Source organism: Hyla sarda, chromosome 8, assembly GCF_029499605.1.
Source record: "Hyla sarda isolate aHylSar1 chromosome 8, aHylSar1.hap1, whole genome shotgun sequence".
In the NCBI taxonomy this organism is placed as follows: domain Eukaryota; kingdom Metazoa; phylum Chordata; class Amphibia; order Anura; family Hylidae; genus Hyla; species Hyla sarda.
Window position 1 is genome coordinate 226,166,696 of NC_079196.1, and position 24,340 is coordinate 226,191,035.

The 24,340-nt window shown below is 40.3% G+C and overlaps 1 protein-coding gene across 1 annotated transcript in view; it reads right to left on the reverse strand.

Annotated features, from left to right (window-relative positions):
• The window catches only part of DOC2A (double C2 domain alpha), a 75,188-nt gene that overhangs the window by 20,414 nt on the left and 30,434 nt on the right, over positions 1 to 24,340 (reverse strand). Inside the window, exons 7-9 of the mRNA XM_056534546.1 lie at positions 17,393 to 17,519; positions 13,983 to 14,042; positions 4,638 to 4,795 (exon numbers count right to left, since the gene is read on the reverse strand). Coding sequence (XP_056390521.1) covers positions 4,638 to 4,795; positions 13,983 to 14,042; positions 17,393 to 17,519 — 345 coding nt within the window. The remainder of the gene's footprint in view (positions 1 to 4,637; positions 4,796 to 13,982; positions 14,043 to 17,392; positions 17,520 to 24,340) is intronic.

Genomic DNA, 24,340 nt, shown 5'->3' on the forward strand with positions numbered 1-24,340 from the left:
TATCTATGTCATATCTATCTATCTCATATCTATCTATCTATCTATCTTTCTCATATCTATCTATTTCATATCTATCTATCTCATATCTATCTATTTCATATCTATCTATCTATCTATCTCATATATATCTATCTATCTCATATCTATCTATCTCATATCTATCTATTTCATATCTATCTATCTCATATCAATCTCATATCTATCTATCTATCTATCTCATATCTATCTATCTATCTCATATCTATCTATCTCATATCTATCTATGTCATATCTATCTATCTCATATCTATCTATCTATCTATCTATCTCATATCTATCTATTTCATATCTATCTATCTCATATCTATCTATTTCATATCTATCTATCTATCTATCTATCTATCTATCTATCTCATATATATCTATCTCATATCTATCTATCTATCTCATATATATCTATCTCATATCTATCTATCTATCTATCTCATATCTATCTATGTCATATCTATCTATCTCATATCTATCTCATATCTATCTATCTCATATCTATCTATGTCATATCTATCTCATATCTATCTATCTTTCTATCTCATATATATCTATCTCATATCTATCTATCTATCTATCTATCTCATATCTATCTATCTATCTATCATATTTTTTCCTATTTTTCCTTTTACTACATAAAAGGTTAAGACATTGATGTGAATAAATTATCACTCCCTCGCTGTGCTCGGCGCCCTTTGCGCACGTGATTCACAAGGTTCTCAGTAACATCAGTGATCCCAGCCGCTGCCATCCACTAATTTGCCTGAAATAATGGCGCTTAATATAGGTGCTACACAGTGACATCGCCACAGACGCAGGAGCCGCTTCACGCCTCGCCCTGCACACGATTAGCCGTTCATGCAGAAACACAGAGCGCTGGAGGCTCAGATGGGATTGTAGACAGCGTGAGAGCATCACTGTGCCGGGGGACCGCCATATACACGAGCGCCGAGAGATACAACACCACTAATATACACAGCTCCACCATCACTACACCGGGGGACCACCATATACATGAGACCTGATATATACAACACCACTAATATACACAGCTCCACCATCACTGTGCCGGGGGACCGCCATATACATGAGCGCCGAGAGATACAACACCACTAATATACACAGCTCCACCATCACTACACCGGGGGACCACCATATACATGAGACCTGATATATACAACACCACTAATATACACAGCTCCACCATCACTGTGCCGGGGGACCGCCATATACACGAGCGCCGAGAGATACAACACCACTAATATACACAGCTCCACCATCATTGCGCCGGGGGACCGCCATATACACGAGCGCCGAGAGATACAACACCACTAATATATACAGCTCCACGATCACTGCGCCGGGGGACCACCATATACATGAGACCTGATATATATACAACACCACTAATATATACAGCTCCACCATCACTACACCAGGGGACCACCATATACATGAGACCTGATATATATACAACACCACTAATATATACAGCTCCACCATCACTACACCAGGGGACCGCCATATACATGAGACCTGATATATATACAACACCACTAATATATACAGCTCCACCATCACTGCACCGGGGGACCACCATATACATGAGACCTGATATATACAACACCACTAATATATACAGCTCCACCATCACTGTGCCGGGGGACCACCATATACACGAGCGCCGAGAGATACAACACCACTAATATACACAGCTCCACCATCACTACACCGGGGGACCACCATATACATGAGACCTGATATATACAACACCACTAATATACACAGCTCCACCATCACTGTGCCGGGGGACCACCATATACACGAGCGCCGAGAGATACAACACCACTAATATACACAGCTCCACCATCACTACACCGGGGGACCACCATATACATGAGACCTGATATATATACAACACCACTAATATACACAGCTCCACCATCTCCCAGAATAATATGATTATCTGGAACCACAAGGCTACAATAAAGACTGACGCACCGGAAGAACATCAACAGAGAAGTGAAGGGGATGGGATACAACTACATAACATTGCTGGCTTATATGACAACCATGATTAGTGAATTCCTATTACATAATAAAAAGTTAGCGGTAAACTTACCCGACTTCTCACCAAACCACCTGGTAGACTTAGATGACAGTCGCCATTAGTCAGGTTTTCACTGATCCAAAAGTAGAAAACCTAAGATTGGTAAAAACCAAAGGATGAAACTCTCAGCAGAGGCAGAACCTCATGGCAGAGACAGAGACATAGCAGGAAGAGAAGATCCTCAAGCCAAGAGGACAGAAAGGAGTCAGAGAACCATGACAGCAGAGGAGCCAAGACCAAGAACAGAAACAAAAGGTAAAGACTGGAGATAAGACTGAAAGAAAAGGCTGGAACCACCATCCAAGACCGATAGTAATAATCAGAAATAAATGTGACCAGAAGAACCAGAAAACCAAAATAAAGATAAAGGATTTTCCAAGAATAAGGTGAAATATGAAATGTTGAGATAAGGAAGAACATCTGGTCTGGAGGGGACAAGAACCGAGTGTGAAACAAAGATCCAAGACAGAGAGTGAGAATTGGTAATGAAGGCGACTATAAGAGCCAGGAAACCAGAGTAAAGAAGACGGGTTGTGTGAGAAGTTAGTCTAATTGGGAAATACATGTTGGAGGTCAGGAAGGGGGATGTCTGGACTGCAAAATTCAAGAGTCAAGGAAGAAGCAGAGATCCAAGTAAGAACTGGAAGAGAAAACCAGATGAACCAAGAAACCAGAGTCTAGAAGAATGACTGTCCGAGAATAAAATCAACCGATGGGTGAAAGAAAGGGAAAGTGGGAATCTGGACTTGAGAAGGCAAGAATGACGATCTAAGAGGGGGAGTTAGAAACAGAAATGGTGGTGACCAGAAGAGCCAAAGTGCCAGAATAAAGAGGAAGGATTGTCCAAGTCATAGACCCAAGTGTTGGAGGTCAGGAAGAAGGAAGTGTGGACATGAGGTGGAAAGAATTAAGAATGAAGATCCAAGACAGAGATTGGAACTGGAAATAAAGTTGACTAGAAGAACCAAGAAACCAGAGTCAAGAAGAAGGACTGCTAAGAAACTAGCCAAAGTTGGGAAAAAAAATGTTGGAGGTCAAGAACGTGGAAGTCAAGACTAAAGAAGGCAAGAGCCAAGAATGAAGTGAAGATCCAAGAATGAAGTTTAACTAGAAACCAACAAAGTGAAGATCCAAGATGTGGAGTCAAAACTTGAAACTATGTTCATCTGAAGAACTAAGACTCCATAGTCAAAAAGAAAGCTTAAGAAATCAACCAATGGGTTAAAGAAACCTGAAAGAACGGGGAGTAGGAAATGAGGACTTAAAGAGGCAAGAATGAAGATCAAAGATGGAGAGGTAGAACCAGATATGAAGGTGACCAGAGGGGCCAATGTGCCAGAATAAAGAAGAACAATTGACCAAGAAATAAGCCGAAGTGTTACAGGTCAGGAAGAAGAAAGTGTGGACTGGAGGAGGAAAGAATTGAGAAATAAATAAATAAAGAACTGGAAATAAAGTCAACTAGAAGAACCAAGAAACCAGAGTAAAAAAATTAGCCAAAGTTTGAAAAAATAAATGTTGGAAGTTAGAAATACGGAAATCTAGAAGAAGAAGAAGAAGAAGAAGAAGAAGCCAAGAACCAAGAATGAGGTGAAGAATAACTAGAAGCAAAAAATCCAGCAATATCTAGGACAGGATCCCACCTATGAACTGAGACCTTAAAGATTACCTCTCATGGTCTTGTTATATTGTATAATCCTATCAGGTCACTGCCCCATCATGATAAACCACCCCCGGCCTTTATTTTTTTAAATTATTTTTTAGTTTTCTTCCTTGATATTTCTCTGTATTTTCTGCTCAGTCTCAGTCAGATTCAACGACTGGGAAGGGGCGTTCCCCAGCAGGCGTGACAACATATGAAGCCATACAGGGGAGAACTTCCTCCTTCACCCTGCTACATACAGCCCAGAGCCGTTCAGTGTGAGATGAGCGTTGATTGGCTAAGGCTGCCCCCTTCCACCCCTTCAGCATTTCCTGTTTTTGGACTTCTGCCAGGCCAGCAGGAGTCCAAAGTCTGTGCAGGAGATAGGGGGAAATGTGCAGCTTTTTAAAACACAAATAAAACATAGAAAACTTCATTAAAAAAATACATGAGACAGATCTTTTTTATTTACCATAAGGAGTGCAATAGCAAAAATTAGTTTTAATGAGAGTGCCCATTTAAGAACTAGAATGTCTAACCCAGTGGCCTCAACCTGCGGCCCTCCAGATGTTGCAGAACTTCAACTCCCAGCATGCCCGGACAGCCGTTGGCTGTCCGGGCATGCTGGGAGTTGAAGTTTTGCAACATCCATATGGCCACAGTTTGAGATCACTGCTCCTACCTGACCCCGTCTTTACACGCAACTTCTACGTCTTCTTTTTTTTACCAAAAAGTCTACGGTCTACGAAGATAAACTTTGCCTATACTAACCAGGTGCATTGTGGGAAGACCCTTGTGGATCTTATTGTTCTCATGACTCGGAGACAACAGTCTTCTAAGGAATATTTATCTACTTACGTTTTGACGTAGGGGTCTGAAAATCCGTTGACATCCATAGCAGCAAGATGAGCGCAACGCACGATGCCCACCACCAGCCCGCCACGTTCAGTGCAGTATGTGAGCGACAGCAGGATCCTCCCTCGTTCCTCCAGTTCCCACTCCTGACAGCGCTCCAGCTGAGGACAAAGAGAAGAGGACGCACATTCATTCAGAACATTTTTACAGGATTATAAAAACATACAGCGCCACACTTGTCCACAGGTTGTGTTTGGTATTGCAGCTCACAATGGAGCTGGGCTGCACTACCACAGACTGGACAGGTGTGGCGCTATTTTCTACTCTTGTGTAACCACATTACATGATCACTGCTAGACGTAATAGTCCCGATGCTGCACTGTGAGTCTATGAGAGCGTCACGAGCCACGTATATAGCGGGTGTGAGTTCAGGGACATCGCGGGAGCTGTCATTGTGTATCTCCCTGTTCTCCACACTGAATGTGTTCCCAACCCCCGCAGGTGCTGAATAGAAAAAAGTGTATAGAAAGCAGAAGAAAGAGAAATGTGGGGGAGACAGGCCGAGGCCATGGGGTGGGGGAGGTTATAATGAATAGATGGAAAATAGAGGAGGGGAGACAGGTAGGGAAAGAGGAGACTGAGAGGAAGAAGGAGGAGTACTAACGGATTTATCTATTATATGGGGGGGTGTATATATTACAGGAGGGGTGTATATAATACAGGAGGGGTGTATATAATACAGGAGGGGTGTATATAATACAGGAGGCGGTGTATATAATACAGGAGGGGGTGTATATATTACAGGAGGGGTGTATATAATACAGGAGGGGTGTATATAATACAGGAGGGGGTGTATATAATACAGGAGGCGGTGTATATAATACAGGAGGGGTGTATATAATACAGGAGGGGTGTATATAATACAGGAGGCGGTGTATATAATACAGGAGGGGTGTATATAATACAGGAGGGGTGTATATAATACAGGAGGGGTGTATATAATACAGGAGGGGTGTATATAATACAGGAGGGGGTGTATATAATACAGGAGGGGTGTATATAATACAGGAGGGGGTGTATATAATACAGGAGGGGTGTATATAATACAGGAGGGGTGTATATAATACAGGAGGGGGTGTATATATTACAGGAGGGGTGTATGTAATACAGGAGGGGTGTATGTAATACAGGAGGGGGTGTATATATTACAGGAGGGGTGTATATAATACAGGAGGGGTGTATATAATACAGGAGGGGTGTATATAATACAGGAGGCGGTGTATATAATACAGGAGGGGTGTATATAATACAGGAGGGGTGTATATAATACAGGAGGCGGTGTATATAATACAGGAGGGGTGTATATAATACAGGAGGTGGTGTATATAATACAGGAGGGGTGTATGTAATACAGGAGGGGTGTATATAATACAGGAGGGGTGTATATAATACAGGAGGTGGTGTATATAATACAGGAGGGGTGTATATAATACAGGAGGGGAGGATATAATACAGGAGGGGTGTATATAATACAGGAGAGGGTGTATATAATACAGGAGGGGTATATAATACAGGAGGGGTGTATATAATACAGGAGGAGTGTATATAATACAGGAGGGGTGTATATATTACAGGACGGGTGTATATAAAAAAGGGGGGGTTGTATATAATACAGGAGGGGTGTATATAATACAGGACGGGTGTATATAAAAAAGGGAGGGTTGTATATCATACAGGAGGGGTGTATATAATACAGGAGGGGTGTGTATCATACAGGAGGGGGTGTATATCATACAGGAGGGGGTGTATGTAATACAGGAGGGGGTGTATATAATAAAGGAGGGGTGTATATAATACAGGAGGGGTGTATATAATACAGGAGGGGTGTATATAATACAGGAGGCGGTGTATATAATACAGGAGGCGGTGTATATAATACAGGAGGGGTGTATATAATACAGGAGGGGTGTATATAATACAGGAGGCGGTGTATATAATACAGGAGGGGTGTATATAATACAGGAGGGGTGTATATAATACAGGAGGCGGTGTATATAATACAGGAGGGGTGTATATAATACAGGAGGGGTGTATATAATACAGGAGGGGAGGATATAATACAGGAGGGGGTGTATATAATACAGGAGGCGGTGTATATAATACAGGAGGGGTGTATATAATACAGGAGGGGTGTATATAATACAGGAGGCGGTGTATATAATACAGGAGGGGGTGTATATAATACAGGAGGGGGTGTATATAATACAGGAGGGGTGTATATAATACAGGAGGGGGTGTATATAATACAGGAGGGGTGTATATATTACAGGAGGGGTGTATATAATACAGGAGGGGTGTATATAATACAGGAGGGGGTGTATATAATACAGGAGGCGGTGTATATAATACAGGAGGGGTGTATATAATACAGGAGGCGGTGTATATAATACAGGAGGGGGTGTATATAATACAGGAGGGGTGTATATAATACAGGAGGGGGTGTATATATTACAGGAGGGGTGTATATAATACAGGAGGGGAGGATATAATACAGGAGGGGTGTATATAATACAGGAGGGGGTGTATATAATACAGGAGGGGTGTATATAATACAGGAGGGGTGTATATAATACAGGAGGGGGTGTATATATTACAGGAGGGTGTATATAATACAGGAGGGGAGGATATAATACAGGAGGGGAGGATATAATACAGGAGGGGTGTATATAATACAGGAGGGGTGTATATAATACAGGAGGGGTGTATATAATACAGGAGGGGGTGTATATAATACAGGAGGGGTGTATATAATACAGGAGGGGGTGTATATAATACAGGAGGGGTGTATATAATACAGGAGGGGGTGTATATAATACAGGAGGGGGTGTATATATTACAGGAGGGGTGTATATAATACAGGAGGGGTGTATATAATACAGAAGGGGTGTATTTAATACAGGAGGCGGTGTATTTAATACAGGAGGCGGTGTATATAATACAGGAGGGGTGTATATAATACAGGAGGGGTGTATATAATACAGGAGGGGGTGTATATAATACAGGAGGGGTGTATATAATACAGGAGGGGTGTATATAATACAGGAGGGGGTGTATATATTACAGGAGGCGGTGTATATAATACAGGAGGGGTGTATATAATACAGGAGGCGGTGTATATAATACAGGAGGGGTGTATATAATACAGGAGGGGTGTATATAATACAGGAGGGGTGTATATAATACAGGAGGGGGTGTATATATTACAGGAGGCGGTGTATATAATACAGGAGGGGTGTATATAATACAGGAGGGGTGTATATAATACAGGAGGGGGTGTATATAATACAGGAGGGGTGTATATAATACAGGAGGAGTGTATATAATACAGGAGGGGGTGTATATAATACAGGAGGGGTGTATATAATACAGGAGGCGGTGTATATAATACAGGAGGGGTGTATATAATACAGGAGGGGTGTATATAATACAGGAGGAGTGTATATAATACAGAAGGGGTGTATATAATACAGGAGGGGTGTATATAATACAGGAGGGGTGTATATAATACAGGAGGCGGTGTATATAATACAGGAGGGGTGTATATAATACAGGAGGGGTGTATATAATACAGGAGGTGGTGTATATAATACAGGAGGGGTGTATATAATACAGGAGGGGTGTATATAATACAGGAGGCGGTGTATATAATACAGGAGGGGGTGTATATAATACAGGAGGCGGTGTATATAATACAGGAGGGGGTGTATATATTACAGGAGGCGGTGTATATAATACAGGAGGGGTGTATATAATACAGGAGGGGTGTATATAATACAGGAGGGGGTGTATATAATACAGGAGGGGTGTATATAATACAGGAGGGGGTGTATGTAATACAGGAGGGGTGTATGTAATACAGGAGGGGTGTATATAATACAGGAGGGGTGTATATAATACAGGAGGGGTGTATATAATACAGGAGGGGTGTATATAATACAGGAGGCGGTGTATATAATACAGGAGGGGTGTATATAATACAGGAGGGGTGTATATAATACAGGAGGGGTGTATATAATACAGGAGGGGTGTATATAATACAGGAGGCGGTGTATATAATACAGGAGGGGGTGTATATAATACAGGAGGGGGTGTATATAATACAGGAGGCGGTGTATATAATACAGGAGGGGTGTATATAATACAGGAGGGGGTGTATATAATACAGGAGGGGTGTATATAATACAGGAGGGGAGGATATAATACAGGAGGGGGTGTATATAATACAGGAGGCGGTGTATATAATACAGGAGGGGTGTATATAATACAGGAGGGGTGTATATAATACAGGAGGCGGTGTATATAATACAGGAGGGGGTGTATATAATACAGGAGGGGGTGTATATAATACAGGAGGGGTGTATATAATACAGGAGGGGGTGTATATAATACAGGAGGCGGTGTATATAATACAGGAGGCGGTGTATATAATACAGGAGGGGTGTATATAATACAGGAGGGGTGTATATAATACAGGAGGCGGTGTATATAATACAGGAGGGGTGTATATAATACAGGAGGGGGTGTATATGATACAGGAGGGGGTGTATATAATACAGGAGGGGTGTATATAATACAGGAGGGGTGTATATAATACAGGAGGAGTGTATATAATACAGAAGGGGTGTATATAATACAGGAGGGGTGAATATAATACAGGAGGGGGTGTATATAATACAGGAGGGGTGTATATAATACAGGAGGGGTGTATATAATACAGGAGGGGGTGTATATAATACAGGAGGGGTGTATATAATACAGGAGGGGTGTATATAATACAGGAGGGGTGTATATAATACAGGAGGGGGTGTATATAATACAGGAGGGGTGTATATAATACAGGAGGGGTGTATATAATACAGGAGGGGTGTATATAATACAGGAGGGGTGTATATAATACAGGAGGGGTGTATATAATACAGGAGGGGTGTATATATTACAGGAGGCGGTGTATATAATACAGGAGGCGGTGTATATAATACAGGAGGGGTGTATATAATACAGAAGGGGTGTATATAATACAGAAGGGGTGTATATAATACAGGAGGGGGTGTATATAATACAGGAGGGGTGTATATAATACAGGAGGCGGTGTATATAATACAGAAGGGGTGTATATAATACAGGAGGGGTGTATATAATACAGGAGGCGGTGTATATAATACAGGAGGGGTGTATATAATACAGGAGGGGTGAATATAATACAGGAGGGGTGTATATAATACAGGAGGGGTGTATATAATACAGGAGGCGGTGTATATAATACAGGAGGGGTGTATATAATACAGGAGGGGTGAATATAATACAGGAGGGGTGTATATAATACAGGAGGGGTGTATATATTACAGGAGGGGTGTATATAATACAGGAGGGGTGTATATAATACAGGAGGGGTGTATATAATACAGGAGGGGTGTATATAATACAGGAGGGGTGTATATAATACAGGAGGCGGTGTATATAATACAGAAGGGGTGTATATAATACAGGAGGGGTGTATATAATACAGGAGGCGGTGTATATAATACAGGAGGGGTGTATATAATACATGTAGGGTATAAGGGAGGGGAGTCTACTATATACAGCAAAAGGGGAGGGGGTGGGGTGTATCTATAATACATGAGAATGTCCTCCCCAGGAGAATACACTCCATATACCCCAGGAGAATACACTCTATATACCCCAAGAGAATACACTCTATATACCCCAGGAGAATACACTCTATATACCCCAGGAGAATACACTCCATATACCCCAGGAGAATACAATCCATATACCCCAGGAGAATACAGTCCATATACCCCAGGAGAATACACTCCATATACCCCAGGAGAATACACTCCATATACCCCAGGAGAATACAGTCCATATACCCCAGGAGAATACAATCCATATACCCCAGGAGAATACACTCTATATACCCCAGGAGAATACAGTCCATATACCCCAGGAGAATACACTCCATATACCCCAGGAGAATACACTCTATATACCCCAGGAGAATACACTCCATATACCCCAGGAGAATACAGTCCATATACCCCAGGAGAATACACTCTATATACCCCAGGAGAATACAATCCATATACCCCAGGAGAATACACTCTATATACCCCAGGAGAATACACTCTATATACCCCAGGAGAATACACTTTATATACCCCAGGAGAATACACTCTATATACCCCAGGAGAATACACTCTATATACCCCAGGAGAATACACTTTATATACCCCAGGAGAATACACTCTATATACCCCAGGAGAATATACTCCATATACCCCAGGAGAATACACTTTATATACCCCAGGAGAATACACTCTATATACCCCAGGAGAATACACTCCATATACCCCAGGAGAATACACTTTATATACCCCAGGAGAATACACTCTATATACCCCAGGAGAATACACTCCATATACCCCAGGAGAATACACTCCATATACCCCAGGAGAATACACTCCATATACCCCAGGAGAATACACTTCATATACCCCAGGAGAATACACTCCATATACCCCAGGAGAATACACTCCATATACCCCAGGAGAATACACTCCATATAACCCAGGAGAATATACTTTATATACCCCAGGAGAATACACTCTATATACCCCAGGAGAATACACTCTATATACCCCAGGAGAATACACTCTATATACCCCAAGAGAATACACTCTATATACCCCAGGAGAATACACTCTATATACCCCAAGAGAATACACTCTATATACCCCAAGAGAATACACTCTATATACCCCAGGAGAATACAGTCCATATACCCCAGGAGAATACACTCTATATACCCCAGGAGAATACACTCCATATACCCCAGGAGAATACCGTCCATATACCCCAGGAGAATACACTCCATATACCCCAGGAGAATACACTCTATATACCCCAAGAGAATACACTCTATATACCCCAGGAGAATACACTCCATATACCCCAGGAGAATACACTTTATATACCCCAGGAAAATACACTTTATATACCCCAGGAGAATACACTCCATATACCCCAGGAGAATACACTCTATATACCCCAGGAGAATACACTCCAGATACCCCAGGAGAATACACCCTATATACCCCAGGAGAATACACTCCATATACCCCAGGAGAATACACTCCATATACCCCAGGAGAATACACTCCATATACCCCAGGAGAATACACTCCAGATACCCCAGGAGAATACACCCTATATACCCCAGGAGAATACACTCCATATACCCCAGGAGAATACACTCCATATACCCCAGGAGAATACACTCCATATACCCCAGGAGAATACACTCCATATACCCCAGGAGAATACACCCTATATACCCCAGGAGAATACACTCCATATACCCCAGGAGAATACACTCCATATACCCCAGGAGAATACACTCCATATACCCCAGGAGAATATACTCCATATACCCCAGGAGAATATACTCCATATACACCAGGAGAATATACTCCATATACCCCAGGAGAATACACTCCATATACACCAGGAGAATATACTCCATATACACCAGGATAATACACTTTATATTCCCCAGGAGAATATACTTTATATACCCCAGGAGAATACACTCCATATACCCCAGGAGAATACACTCTATATACCCCAGGAGAATACACTCCATATACCCCAGGAGAATATACTCTATATACCCCAGGAGAATACACTCTATATACCCCAGGAGAATATACTTTATATACCCCAGGAGAATACACTCCATATACCCCAGGAGAATATACTTTATATACCCCAGGAGAATACACTCCATATACCCCAGTAGAATATACTCCATATACCCCAGGAGAATACACTCCATATACCCCAGGAGAATATACTTTATATACCCCAGGAGAATACACTTTATATACCCCAGGAGAATATACTTTATATACCCCAGGAGAATACACTTTATATACACCAGGAGAATATACTTTATATACCCCAGGAGAATACACTCCATATACCCCAGGAGAATACACTCTATATACCCCAGGAGAATACACTCCATATACCCCAGGAGAATATACTCTATATACCCCAGGAGAATACACTCTATATACCCCAGGAGAATATACTCCATATACCCCAGGAGAATACACTTTATATACCCCAGGAGAATATACTTTATATACCCCAGGAGAATACACTCCATATACCCCAGGAGAATACACTCTATATAACCCAGGAGAATACACTTTATATACCCCAGGAGAATATACTTTATATACACCAGGAGAATACACTCCATATACCCCAGGAGAATACACTCCATATACCCCAGGAGAATATACTTTATATACCCCAGGAGAATACACTCCATATACCCCAGGAGAATATACTTTATATACCCCAGGAGAATACACTCCATATACCCCAGTAGAATATACTCCATATACCCCAGGAGAATACACTCCATATACCCCAGGAGAATATACTTTATATACCCCAGGAGAATACACTTTATATACCCCAGGAGAATATACTTTATATACCCCAGGAGAATACACTTTATATACACCAGGAGAATATACTTTATATACCCCAGGAGAATACACTCCATATACCCCAGGAGAATACACTCTATATACCCCAGGAGAATACACTCCATATACCCCAGGAGAATATACTCTATATACCCCAGGAGAATACACTCTATATACCCCAGGAGAATATACTCCATATACCCCAGGAGAATACACTTTATATACCCCAGGAGAATATACTTTATATACCCCAGGAGAATACACTCCATATACCCCAGGAGAATACACTCTATATAACCCAGGAGAATACACTTTATATACCCCAGGAGAATATACTTTATATACACCAGGAGAATACACTCCATATACCCCAGGAGAATACACTCCATATACCCCAGGAGAATATACTCTATATACCCCAGGAGAATACACTCTATATACCCCAGGAGAATATACTCCATATACCCCAGGAGAATACACTTTATATACCCCAGGAGAATATACTTTATATACCCCAGGAGAATACACTCCATATACCCCAGGAGAATACACTCTATATACCCCAGGAGAATACACTCCATATACCCCAGGAGAATACACTCTAAATACCCCAGGAGAATACACTTTATATACCCCAGGAGAATATACTTTATATACCCCAGGAGAATACACTTTATATACCCCAGGAGAATATACTCTATATACCCCAGGAGAATACACTTTATATACCCCAGGAGAATATACTTTATATACCCCAGGGCAGTATTTAGAGGATTATGGTTCTCACCTCTTTTAGGTAACAAGAGATTCCCCGTAGAGCGGCTGACATAGATGACGGAGAGGCCAACTATACATACAAGAGAAGAAGAAAGGAAAAACGTAACCGTAAAGTTGTGTAACATCTAGAGACAGTCCGCCATGTCAGGTGACGTCATGTGTGTGTACAGGAGGGGGCGCTATTCCTGCCCAATATATAACCCCTATATGGCATTTCTCTAATATTCCTCTGCAGTCACTTCTATAGAAACTTCTTCTGTAGTGTATGGGCTGATCCTATATAATGTAATAGCGCTGATCCTATATAATGTAATAGCGCTGATCCTATATAATGTAATAGCGCTGATCCTATATAATGTAATAGCGCTGATCCTATATAATGTAATAGGAGCTGTCCACGTTACTGGTGCTGATCCTATATAATGTAATAGCGCTGATCCTATATAATGTAATAGGAGCTGTCCATATTACTGGTGCTGACCCTATATAATGTAATAGGATCTGTCCACATTACTGGTGCTGATCGTATATAATGTAATAGGAGCTGTCCATATTACTGGTGCTGATCCTATATAATGTAATAGCGCTGATCCTATATAATGTAATAGAAGCTGTCCACATTACTGGTGCTGATCGTATATAATGTAATAGGAGCTGTCCATATTACTGGTGCTGATCCTATATAATGTAATAGCGCTGATCCTATATAATGTAATAGGAGCTGTCCACATTACTGGTGCTGATCCTATATAATGTAATAGCGCTGATCCTATATAATGTAATAGCGCTGATCCTATATAATGTAATAGAAGCTGTCCACATTACTGGTGCTGATCCTATATAATGTAATAGGAGCTGTCCACATTATTGGTGCTGATCCTATATAATGTAATAGCGCTGATCCTATATAATGAAATAGTGCTGATCCATATTACTGGTGCTGATCCTATATAATGTAATAGTGCTGATCCTATATAATGTAATAGGAGCTGTCCACATTACTGGTGCTGATCCTATATAATGAAATAGGAGCTGTCCACATTACTGGTGCTGATCCTATATAATGTAATAGGAGCTGTCCACATTACTGGTGCTGATCCCAGATAATGTAATAGGAGCTGTCCATATTACTGGTGCTGATCCTATATAATGTAATAGCGCTGATCCTATATAATGTAATAGAAGCTGTCCACATTACTGGTGCTGATCCTATATAATGTAATAGGAGCTGCCCACATTATTGGTGCTGATCCTATATAATGTAATAGCGCTGATCCTATATAATGTAATAGTGCTGATCCTATATAATGTAACAGGAGCTGTCCACATTACTGGTGCTGATCCTATATAATGAAATAGGAGCTGTCCACATTACTGGTGCTGATCCTATATAATGTAATAGGAGCTGTCCATATTACTGGTGCTGATCCTATATAATGTAATAGGAGCTGTCCATATTACTGGTGCTGATCCTATATGCACATTACTGATGCTGAGCCTATATCCACATTACTGGTGCTGATCCTATATCCATATTACTGGTGCTGATCCTATATCCATATTACTGGTGCTGATCCTATATCCACATTACTGGTGCTGATCCTATATCCACACTCCTGTTGCTGATCCTATATCCACACTCCTGGTGCTGATCCTATATCCACATTACTGGTGCTGATCCTATATGCACATTACTGGTGCTGATCCTATATCCACATTACTGGTGCTGATCCTATGTGCACATTACTGGTGCTGATCCTATATCCACACTCCTGGTGCTGATCCTATATCCACATTACTGGTGCTGATCCTATATCTACATCACTGGTGCTGATCCTATATCTACATTACTGGTGATGATCCTATATCCACACCACTGGTGCTGATCCTATATCCACACCACTGGTGCTGATCCTATATCCACACTCCTGGTGCTGATTTTATATCCACATTACTGGTGCTGATCCTATATCCACATCACTGGTGCTGATCCTATATCCACATCACTGGTGCTGATACTATATCCACACTCCTGGTGCTGATTTTATATCCACATTACTGGTGCTGATCCTATATCCACATTACTGGTGCTGATCCAAATCCATATTACAGGTGCTGATCCTATATCCACACTCCTGGTAACCTACACTCCACTCTTAGTAAATAAGGGCCAATAACTCTTCTGTACCTCATTGAGCTGAAGATGATAAATGGATATTTCGGGGTCGCCCTTCCTGAGCAGAGGAAAGATCTATATGGCCGAGGATTCCATTTCCTTCGTCCTGTCGGCCATGATTACTCAGAATGGGCTGAACAAGAGCAGAGAAGGGTGAGGTGGTGGACACTAGTACTGAGACATCGCCACCGCCTACAGGCCTGAGGAGAAATGCCTCCTTATGTGGAATGGTTTGGAGTACGATCCCGACATTCGAACAACAACTCCCAGCATGCTCAGCGGCACGGGCATGCTGGGAGTTGTAGTATTACAACAGCTGGAGAGTCAGGTTGGTCAACACTGCTCCCACATGGGGGGGAATTTATCATTCTTGGTGTTTCAGTGGCCTCCAAACTGTGGCCTTACAGCTGCTATAAAACATCTTGAGGTCCACAGTTTAAAGGCCACTCATCTAGAGCAGGATTGGATTGTTGTTGGGCCTTGAGGACCTTGTTGGGGACCTCTGCCATATAGTAGCGGCCATCTTACTTAAACTGACCATGGACTGTTGTTGGGCCTTGAGGACCTTGTTGGGGACCTCTGCCCTATAGAAGCGGCCATCTTTCTCATACTGACTCTGGACTGTTGTTGGGCCTTGAGGACCTTGTTGGGGACCTCTGCCCTATAGGAGCGGCCATCTTTCTCATACTGACTCTGGACTGTTGTTGGGCCTTGAGGACCTTGTTGGGGATCTCTGCCCTATAGAATCGGCCATCTTACTCATACTGACCCTGGACTGTTGTTGGGCCTTGAGGACCTTGTTGGGGATCTCTGCCCTATAGAATCGGCCATCTTACTCATACTGACCATGGACTGTTGTTGGGCCTTGAGGACCTTGTTGGGGACCTCTGCCCTATAGGAGTGGCCATCTTTCTCATACTGACTCTGGACTGTTTTTGGGCCTTGAGGACCTTGTTGGGGACCTCTGCCCTATAGGAGCGGCCATCTTTCTCATACTGACTCTGGACTGTTGTTGGGCCTTGAGGACTTTGTTGGGGATCTCTGCCCTATAGAATCAGCCATCTTACTCATACTGACCCTGGACTGTTGTTGGGCCTTGAGGACCTTGTTGGGGACTTCCGCCATATAGAAGCGGCCATCTTGCTAATACGGACCCCTTAAATCTCCTCTTTGGCGCAGTGTACTGTACGTGTTTGTCCACCCCCCCCACCCCCGGAACGGAGTAATGTCTGTGGTTTTCTTACAGGGATTTGCCGTTCCAGGCAGAGGTTGAAGTGTTTTCTCTCTCCCGGCTTCAGCCGCCGCAGTGGGACTCGTGTTTCTCCAATAAACTCATTATGACTCAGTTTGTCTTCATCACAGACAGAGATCCTGAGGAGACAGAACAGTATCTGGTGAGGATGCCAGAAACCTCCCCATGGGGCGATGAGTAGAGGAGGGCCCCCGCTTGTCACTAATACTCATGTTTAATATAGTGCTGCCATATACAGCCCCTATAATACTGTCATATATTACAAGATAACAGTGTCATGTACAGCCTCCATAGTACCGCTATATAGTGCTGCTATATACATCCCCTATAATACTGTCATATATTAGAGATAGCAGTGTCATGTACAGCCTTCATAGTACCGCTATATAGTGCTGCTATATACATCCCCTATAATACTGTCATATATTAGAGATAGCAGTGTCATGTACAGCCTTCATAGTACCGCTATATAGTGCTGCTATATACATCCCCTATAATACTGTCATATATTAGAGATAGCAGTGTCATGTACAGCCTTCATAGTACCGCTATATAGTGCTGCTATATACATCCCCTATAATACTGTGATATATTAGAGATAGCAGTGCCATGTACAGCCTTGTACCGCTATATAGTGCTGCAGTGTTCCTGTAAAGGTGTCTTTCGTATGGTTTGATGAAGGATCATGTGACCACATCATACTGTATGTAAAAACATTGATTTGTTCTCTATATTGCACTTTTGCTTTGTCTTTAGGTAATGACGGATGGTAAACATGGAGTTAAACTCATTGGGGGACATGTATCATTATTTGTGTATGGTAGAAGCAGTTCACCCCTTTTCCCGAATTCTAAATTATGAGCAGAAGCGCAAAATTTATCAATCAAGTGCAATGAGCTTCATAAATTGCGGGTAAATATAGGAATCTCCTCAATCCACTCTTTGGAAAATAGAATCGATCATTTAGAGCATCGTGCTACGTTAAGTCCAAGATGGCTTATATTTGCGCAAAAAAAAAACAGCTATTGCGGCAAAATTTTTGGTGTAAAGGAAAAGTACGCAGTTAATAAATCCATGCGTACTATAGATGTCACTCCAAGGTACCCCGATTCGGCCACATCTGGAGGACATGCTCTACCAAAACGTGTGCAAAAAAAATGCGCAAAAAAAGGGCTTGCGCTAAATTTTGCGCAAAAAATTACACACAAAACAGGGGTAAAATCTTTGATACATGTCCCCCATTGACTTTATAATACTGCCATATATTACATTTTCAGGTAATGGCGGATGGTAAACATTGAGTTAAACCCATTGACTTTATAATACTGCCATATATTACACTTTCAGGTAATGGCGGATGGTAAACATGGAGTAAAACCCATTGACTTTATAATACTGCCATATATTACATTTTCAGGTAATGGCGGATGGTAAACATGGAGTAAAACCCATTGACTTTATAATACTGCCATATATTACATTTTCAGGTAATGGCGGATGGTAAACATGGAGTAAAACCCATTGACTTTATAATACTGCCATATATTACATTTTCAGGTAATGGCGGATGGTAAACATGGAGTAAAACCCATTGACTTTATAATACTGCCATATATTACATTTTCAGGTAATGGCGGATGGTAAACATGGAGTAAAACCCATTGACTTTATAATACTGCCATATATTACACTTTCAGGTAATGGCGGATGGTAAACATTGAGTTAAACCCATTGACTTTATAATACTGCCATATATTACATTTTCAGGTAATGGCGGATGGTAAACATTGAGTTAAACCCATTGACTTTATAATACTGCCATATATTACACTTTCAGGTAATGGCGGATGGTAAACATGGAGTAAAACCCATTGACTTACATTACATTTACATTCATTTGCATTTACATTTACTTTCTGCTCTCTGCTGCCACTACTGGTGGAACATCATTACTGTAGTTAACCTTCAAAATATTCTCTAATATTCTCCAGAATCTGACAGAATCTCCTAGTAAATTATTGGATTCTTATATATTGAGCTCCCTATATAAATCCAGCTTTCCCAGGCCACATCTCCAGACTGCAGGGACTTTTCTGGGCCACATGGTCATCTATGGGGAATTGCTGCTATTTGACCTTTAAGTTGGGTTAGAGCAATATTTCTAAATCTGAGCATGATGGTCGCACCCCCCACGCTACGCAGAGGACTATAATGTCTTCACCCTGAATTTAAAGGGGTATTCCATGAAAAAACATTTTTTTTCATATCAACTGGCTCCAGAAAGTTAAACAGATTTGTAAATTAATTCTATTAAAAAAATCTTAATCCTACTAGTACTTATCAGCTGCTAAAGTTGAGTTGTTCTTTTCTGTCTGACCACAGTGCTCTCTGCTGACACCTCTGTCTGTCTCTGGACAGTTCCTGACACGGACAGAGGTGTCAGCAGAGAGCACTGTTGTCAGACAGAAAAGAACAACTCAACTTCCGCAGCTGATAAATACTGGTAGGATTAAGATTTTTTAATAGAAGTCATTTACAAATTGTTTAACTTTCTGGAGCCAGTGGATATGAAAAACATTTTTTTTTTTCATGGAGTACCCCTTTAAGGACTTTTTTTTAAATGAATTTGTTAACTTGTCTGAGGAGAGAACATTAAACAAGGGCCCCTCTGCACTTCTTTGCCTTTATGGACCTTCAGTCAGACCAGAGATTTTGCCAACTCAGGAACTGTTTAAGCGAACTACACTCCACGCGAGTTAACTCCTTCAGTACCATCAGCCATCTGTCATCATCCACTTCAGGTACTGATCTGTACCTCCACTATGGGGCAGATGTTCAGTAAAAGTTACCCCATCGTTGTAACACCCTTTGAGTCCTGGCGTCTTGGATCATGCTGCACGTAACATTGGGGCCTCACACACATCACCAACCAGGAAATTGTCACCAGGAGGCCCCCCAGGGGATATAGACAATATACGGCAGTGTTTCCCAACCAGTGTACCCCCAGTTGTTGCAAAACTACAACTCCCAGCATGCCCGGACAGCCGTTGGCTGTCCGGGCATGCTGGGAGTTGTAGTTTTGCAACAGCTGGGGGCACCCTGGTTGGGAAACACTGCCGTATACCACCAGTGCAGCCCTTCACTCTTCACAAATGTGTGGTGACCCCGGGGCGTACACTTGGGGTCCAAACACCCACTCTAGCCACTGCTGAGAGAAGGATACTACAAGTACCAGCAGACCCTACAACTCACCAGTGTGTCCTTCCCCAGCGCACTGTAGTGCCAAGATAATACAGCCATATACAGCTCACAAGATAGCAATATAGAACTGGGACCATTCTAACATATACAGCACCCATAATACTCCCACATAGTGCAGATAATACTGCTATATATATATATATATATATATATATATATATATATATATATATCTCCCTCATAATACTGCCATATACAACCTCTATAATGCTGTGATATATAGGTGATGACATAATACTGCCATATATAGCCTCTATAATACTGTGATATATAGGTGATGACATAATACTGCTATATACAGCCTCTATAATACTGTGATATATAGGTGATGACATAATACTGCTATATATAGCCTCTATAATACTGTGATATATAGGTGATGACATAATACTGCCATATACAACCTCTATAATACTGTGATATATAGGTGATTACATAATACTGCTATATGCAGCCTCTATAATACTGTGATATATAGGTGATGACATAATACTGCCATATACAACCTCTATAATACTGTGATATATAGGTGATGACATAATACTGCCATATACAGCCTCTATAATACTGTGATATATAGGTGATTACATAATACTGCCATATACAACCTCTATAATACTGTGATATATAGGTGATGACATAATACTGCCATATACAACCTCTATAATACTGTGATATATAGGTGATGACATAATACTGCCATATACAACCTCTATAATACTGTGATATATAGGTGATGACATAATACTGCTATATACAGCCTCTATTATAGTGTTATATATAGGTGATGACATAATACTGCTATATACAGCCTCTATAATACTGTGATATTTAGGTGATGACATAATACTGCTATATACAGCCTCTATAATACTGTGATATATAGGTGATGACATAATACTGCCATATACAACCTCTATAATACTGTGATATATTGGTGATTACATAATACTGCCATATGCAGCCTCTATAATACTGTGATATATAGGTGATGACATAATACTGCTATATACAGCCTCTATAATACTGATATATAGGTGATGACATAATCCTGCTATATACAGCCTCTATTATACTGTGATATATAGGTGATGACATAATACTGCTATATACAGCCTCTATAATACTGTGATATTTAGGTGATGACATAATACTGCTATATACAGCCTCTATAATACTGTGATATATAGGCGATGACATAATACTGCTATATACAGCCTCTATTATACTGTGATATATAGGTGATGACATAATACTGCTATATACAGCCTCTATAATACTGTGATATATAGGTGATGACATAATACTGCCATATACAACCTCTATAATACTGTGATATATAGGTGATGACATAATACTGCTATATACAGCCTCTATAATACTGTGATATATAGGTGATGACATAATACTGCCATATACAACCTCTATAATACTGTGATATATAGGTGATGACATAATACTGCCATATACAACCTCTATAATACTGTGATATATAGGTGATGACATAATACTGCCATATACAACCTCTATAATACTGTGATATATAGGTGATGACATAATACTGCCATATACAACCTCTATAATACTGTGATATATAGGTGATGACATAATACTGCTATATACAGCCTCTATTATACTGTGATATATAGGTGATGACATAATACTGCTATATACAGCCTCTATAATACTGTGATATATAGGTGATGACATAATACTGCCATATACAACCTCTATAATACTGTGATATATAGGTGATGACATAATACTGCCATATACAACCTCTATAATACTGTGATATATAGGTGATGACATAATACTGCCATATACAACCTCTATAATACTGTGATATATAGGTGATGACATAATACTGCTATATACAGCCTCTATAATACTGTGATATATAGGTGATGACATAATACTGCCATATACAACCTCTATAATACTGTGATATATAGGTGATGACATAATACTGCCATATACAACCTCTATAATACTGTGATATATAGGTGATGACATAATACTGCCATATACAACCTCTATAATACTGTGATATATAGGTGATGACATAATACTGCCATATACAACCTCTATAATACTGTGATATATAGGTGATGACATAATACTGCTATATACAGCCTCTATAATACTGTGATATATAGGTGATGACATAATGCTGCTATATACAGCCTCTATAATACTGTGATATATAGGTGATGACATAATACTGCCATATATAGCCTCTATAATACTGTGATATATAGGTGATGACATAATACTGCCATATACAGCCTCTATAATACTGTGATATATAGGTGATTACATAATACTGCTATATGCAGCCTCTCTAATACTGTGATATATAGGTGATGACATAATACTGCCATATATAGCCTCTATAATACTGTGATATATAGGTGATGACATAATACTGCCATATATAGCCTCTATAATACTGTGATATATAGGCGATGACATAATACTGCTATATACAGCCTCTATAATACTGTGATATATAGGTGATGACATAATGCTGTCATATACAACCTCTATAATACTGTGATATATAGGTGATGACATAATACTGCTATATACAGCCTCTATTATACTGTGATATATAGGTGATGACATAATACTGCTATATACAGCCTCTATAATACTGTGATATATAGGTGATGACATAATGCTGTCATATACAGCCTCTATAATACTGTGATATATAGGTGATGACATAATGCTGCTATATACAGCCTCTATAATACTGTGATATATAGGTGATGACATAATACTGCTATATACAGCCTCTATAATACTGTAATATATAGGTGATGACATAATACTGCCATATATAGCCTCTATAATACTGTGATATATAGGTGATGACATAATACTGCCATATACAACCTCTATAATACTGTGATATATAGGTGATGACATAATACTGCTATACACAGCCTCTATAATACTGTGATATATAGGTGATTACATAATACTGCTATATACAGCCTCTCTAATACTGTGATATATAGGTGATGACATAATACTGCCATATATAGCCTCTATAATAATGTGATATATAGGCGATGACATAATACTGCTATATACAGCCTCTATAATACTGTGATATATAGGTGATGACATAATACTGCTATACACAGCCTCTATAATACTGTGATATATAGGTGATTACATAATACTGCTATATACAGCCTCTATAATACTGTGATATTTAGGTGATGACATAATACTGCCATATATAGCCTCTATAATACTGTGATATATAGGCGATGACATAATACTGCTATATACAGCCTCTATAATACTGTGATATATAGGTGATGACATAATGCTGTCATATACAACCTCTATAATACTGTGATATATAGGTGATGACATAATACTGCCATATATAGCCTCTATAATACTGTGATATATAGGTGATGACATAATACTGCTATATACAGCCTCTATAATACTGTGATATATAGGTGATGACATAATGCTGTCATATACAGCCTCTATAATACTGTGATATATAGGTGATGATATAATACTGCTATATACAACCTCTATAATACTGTGATATATAGGTGATGACATAATACTGCCATATATAGCCTCTATAATACTGTGATATATAGGCGATGACATAATACTGCTATATACAGCCTCTATAATACTG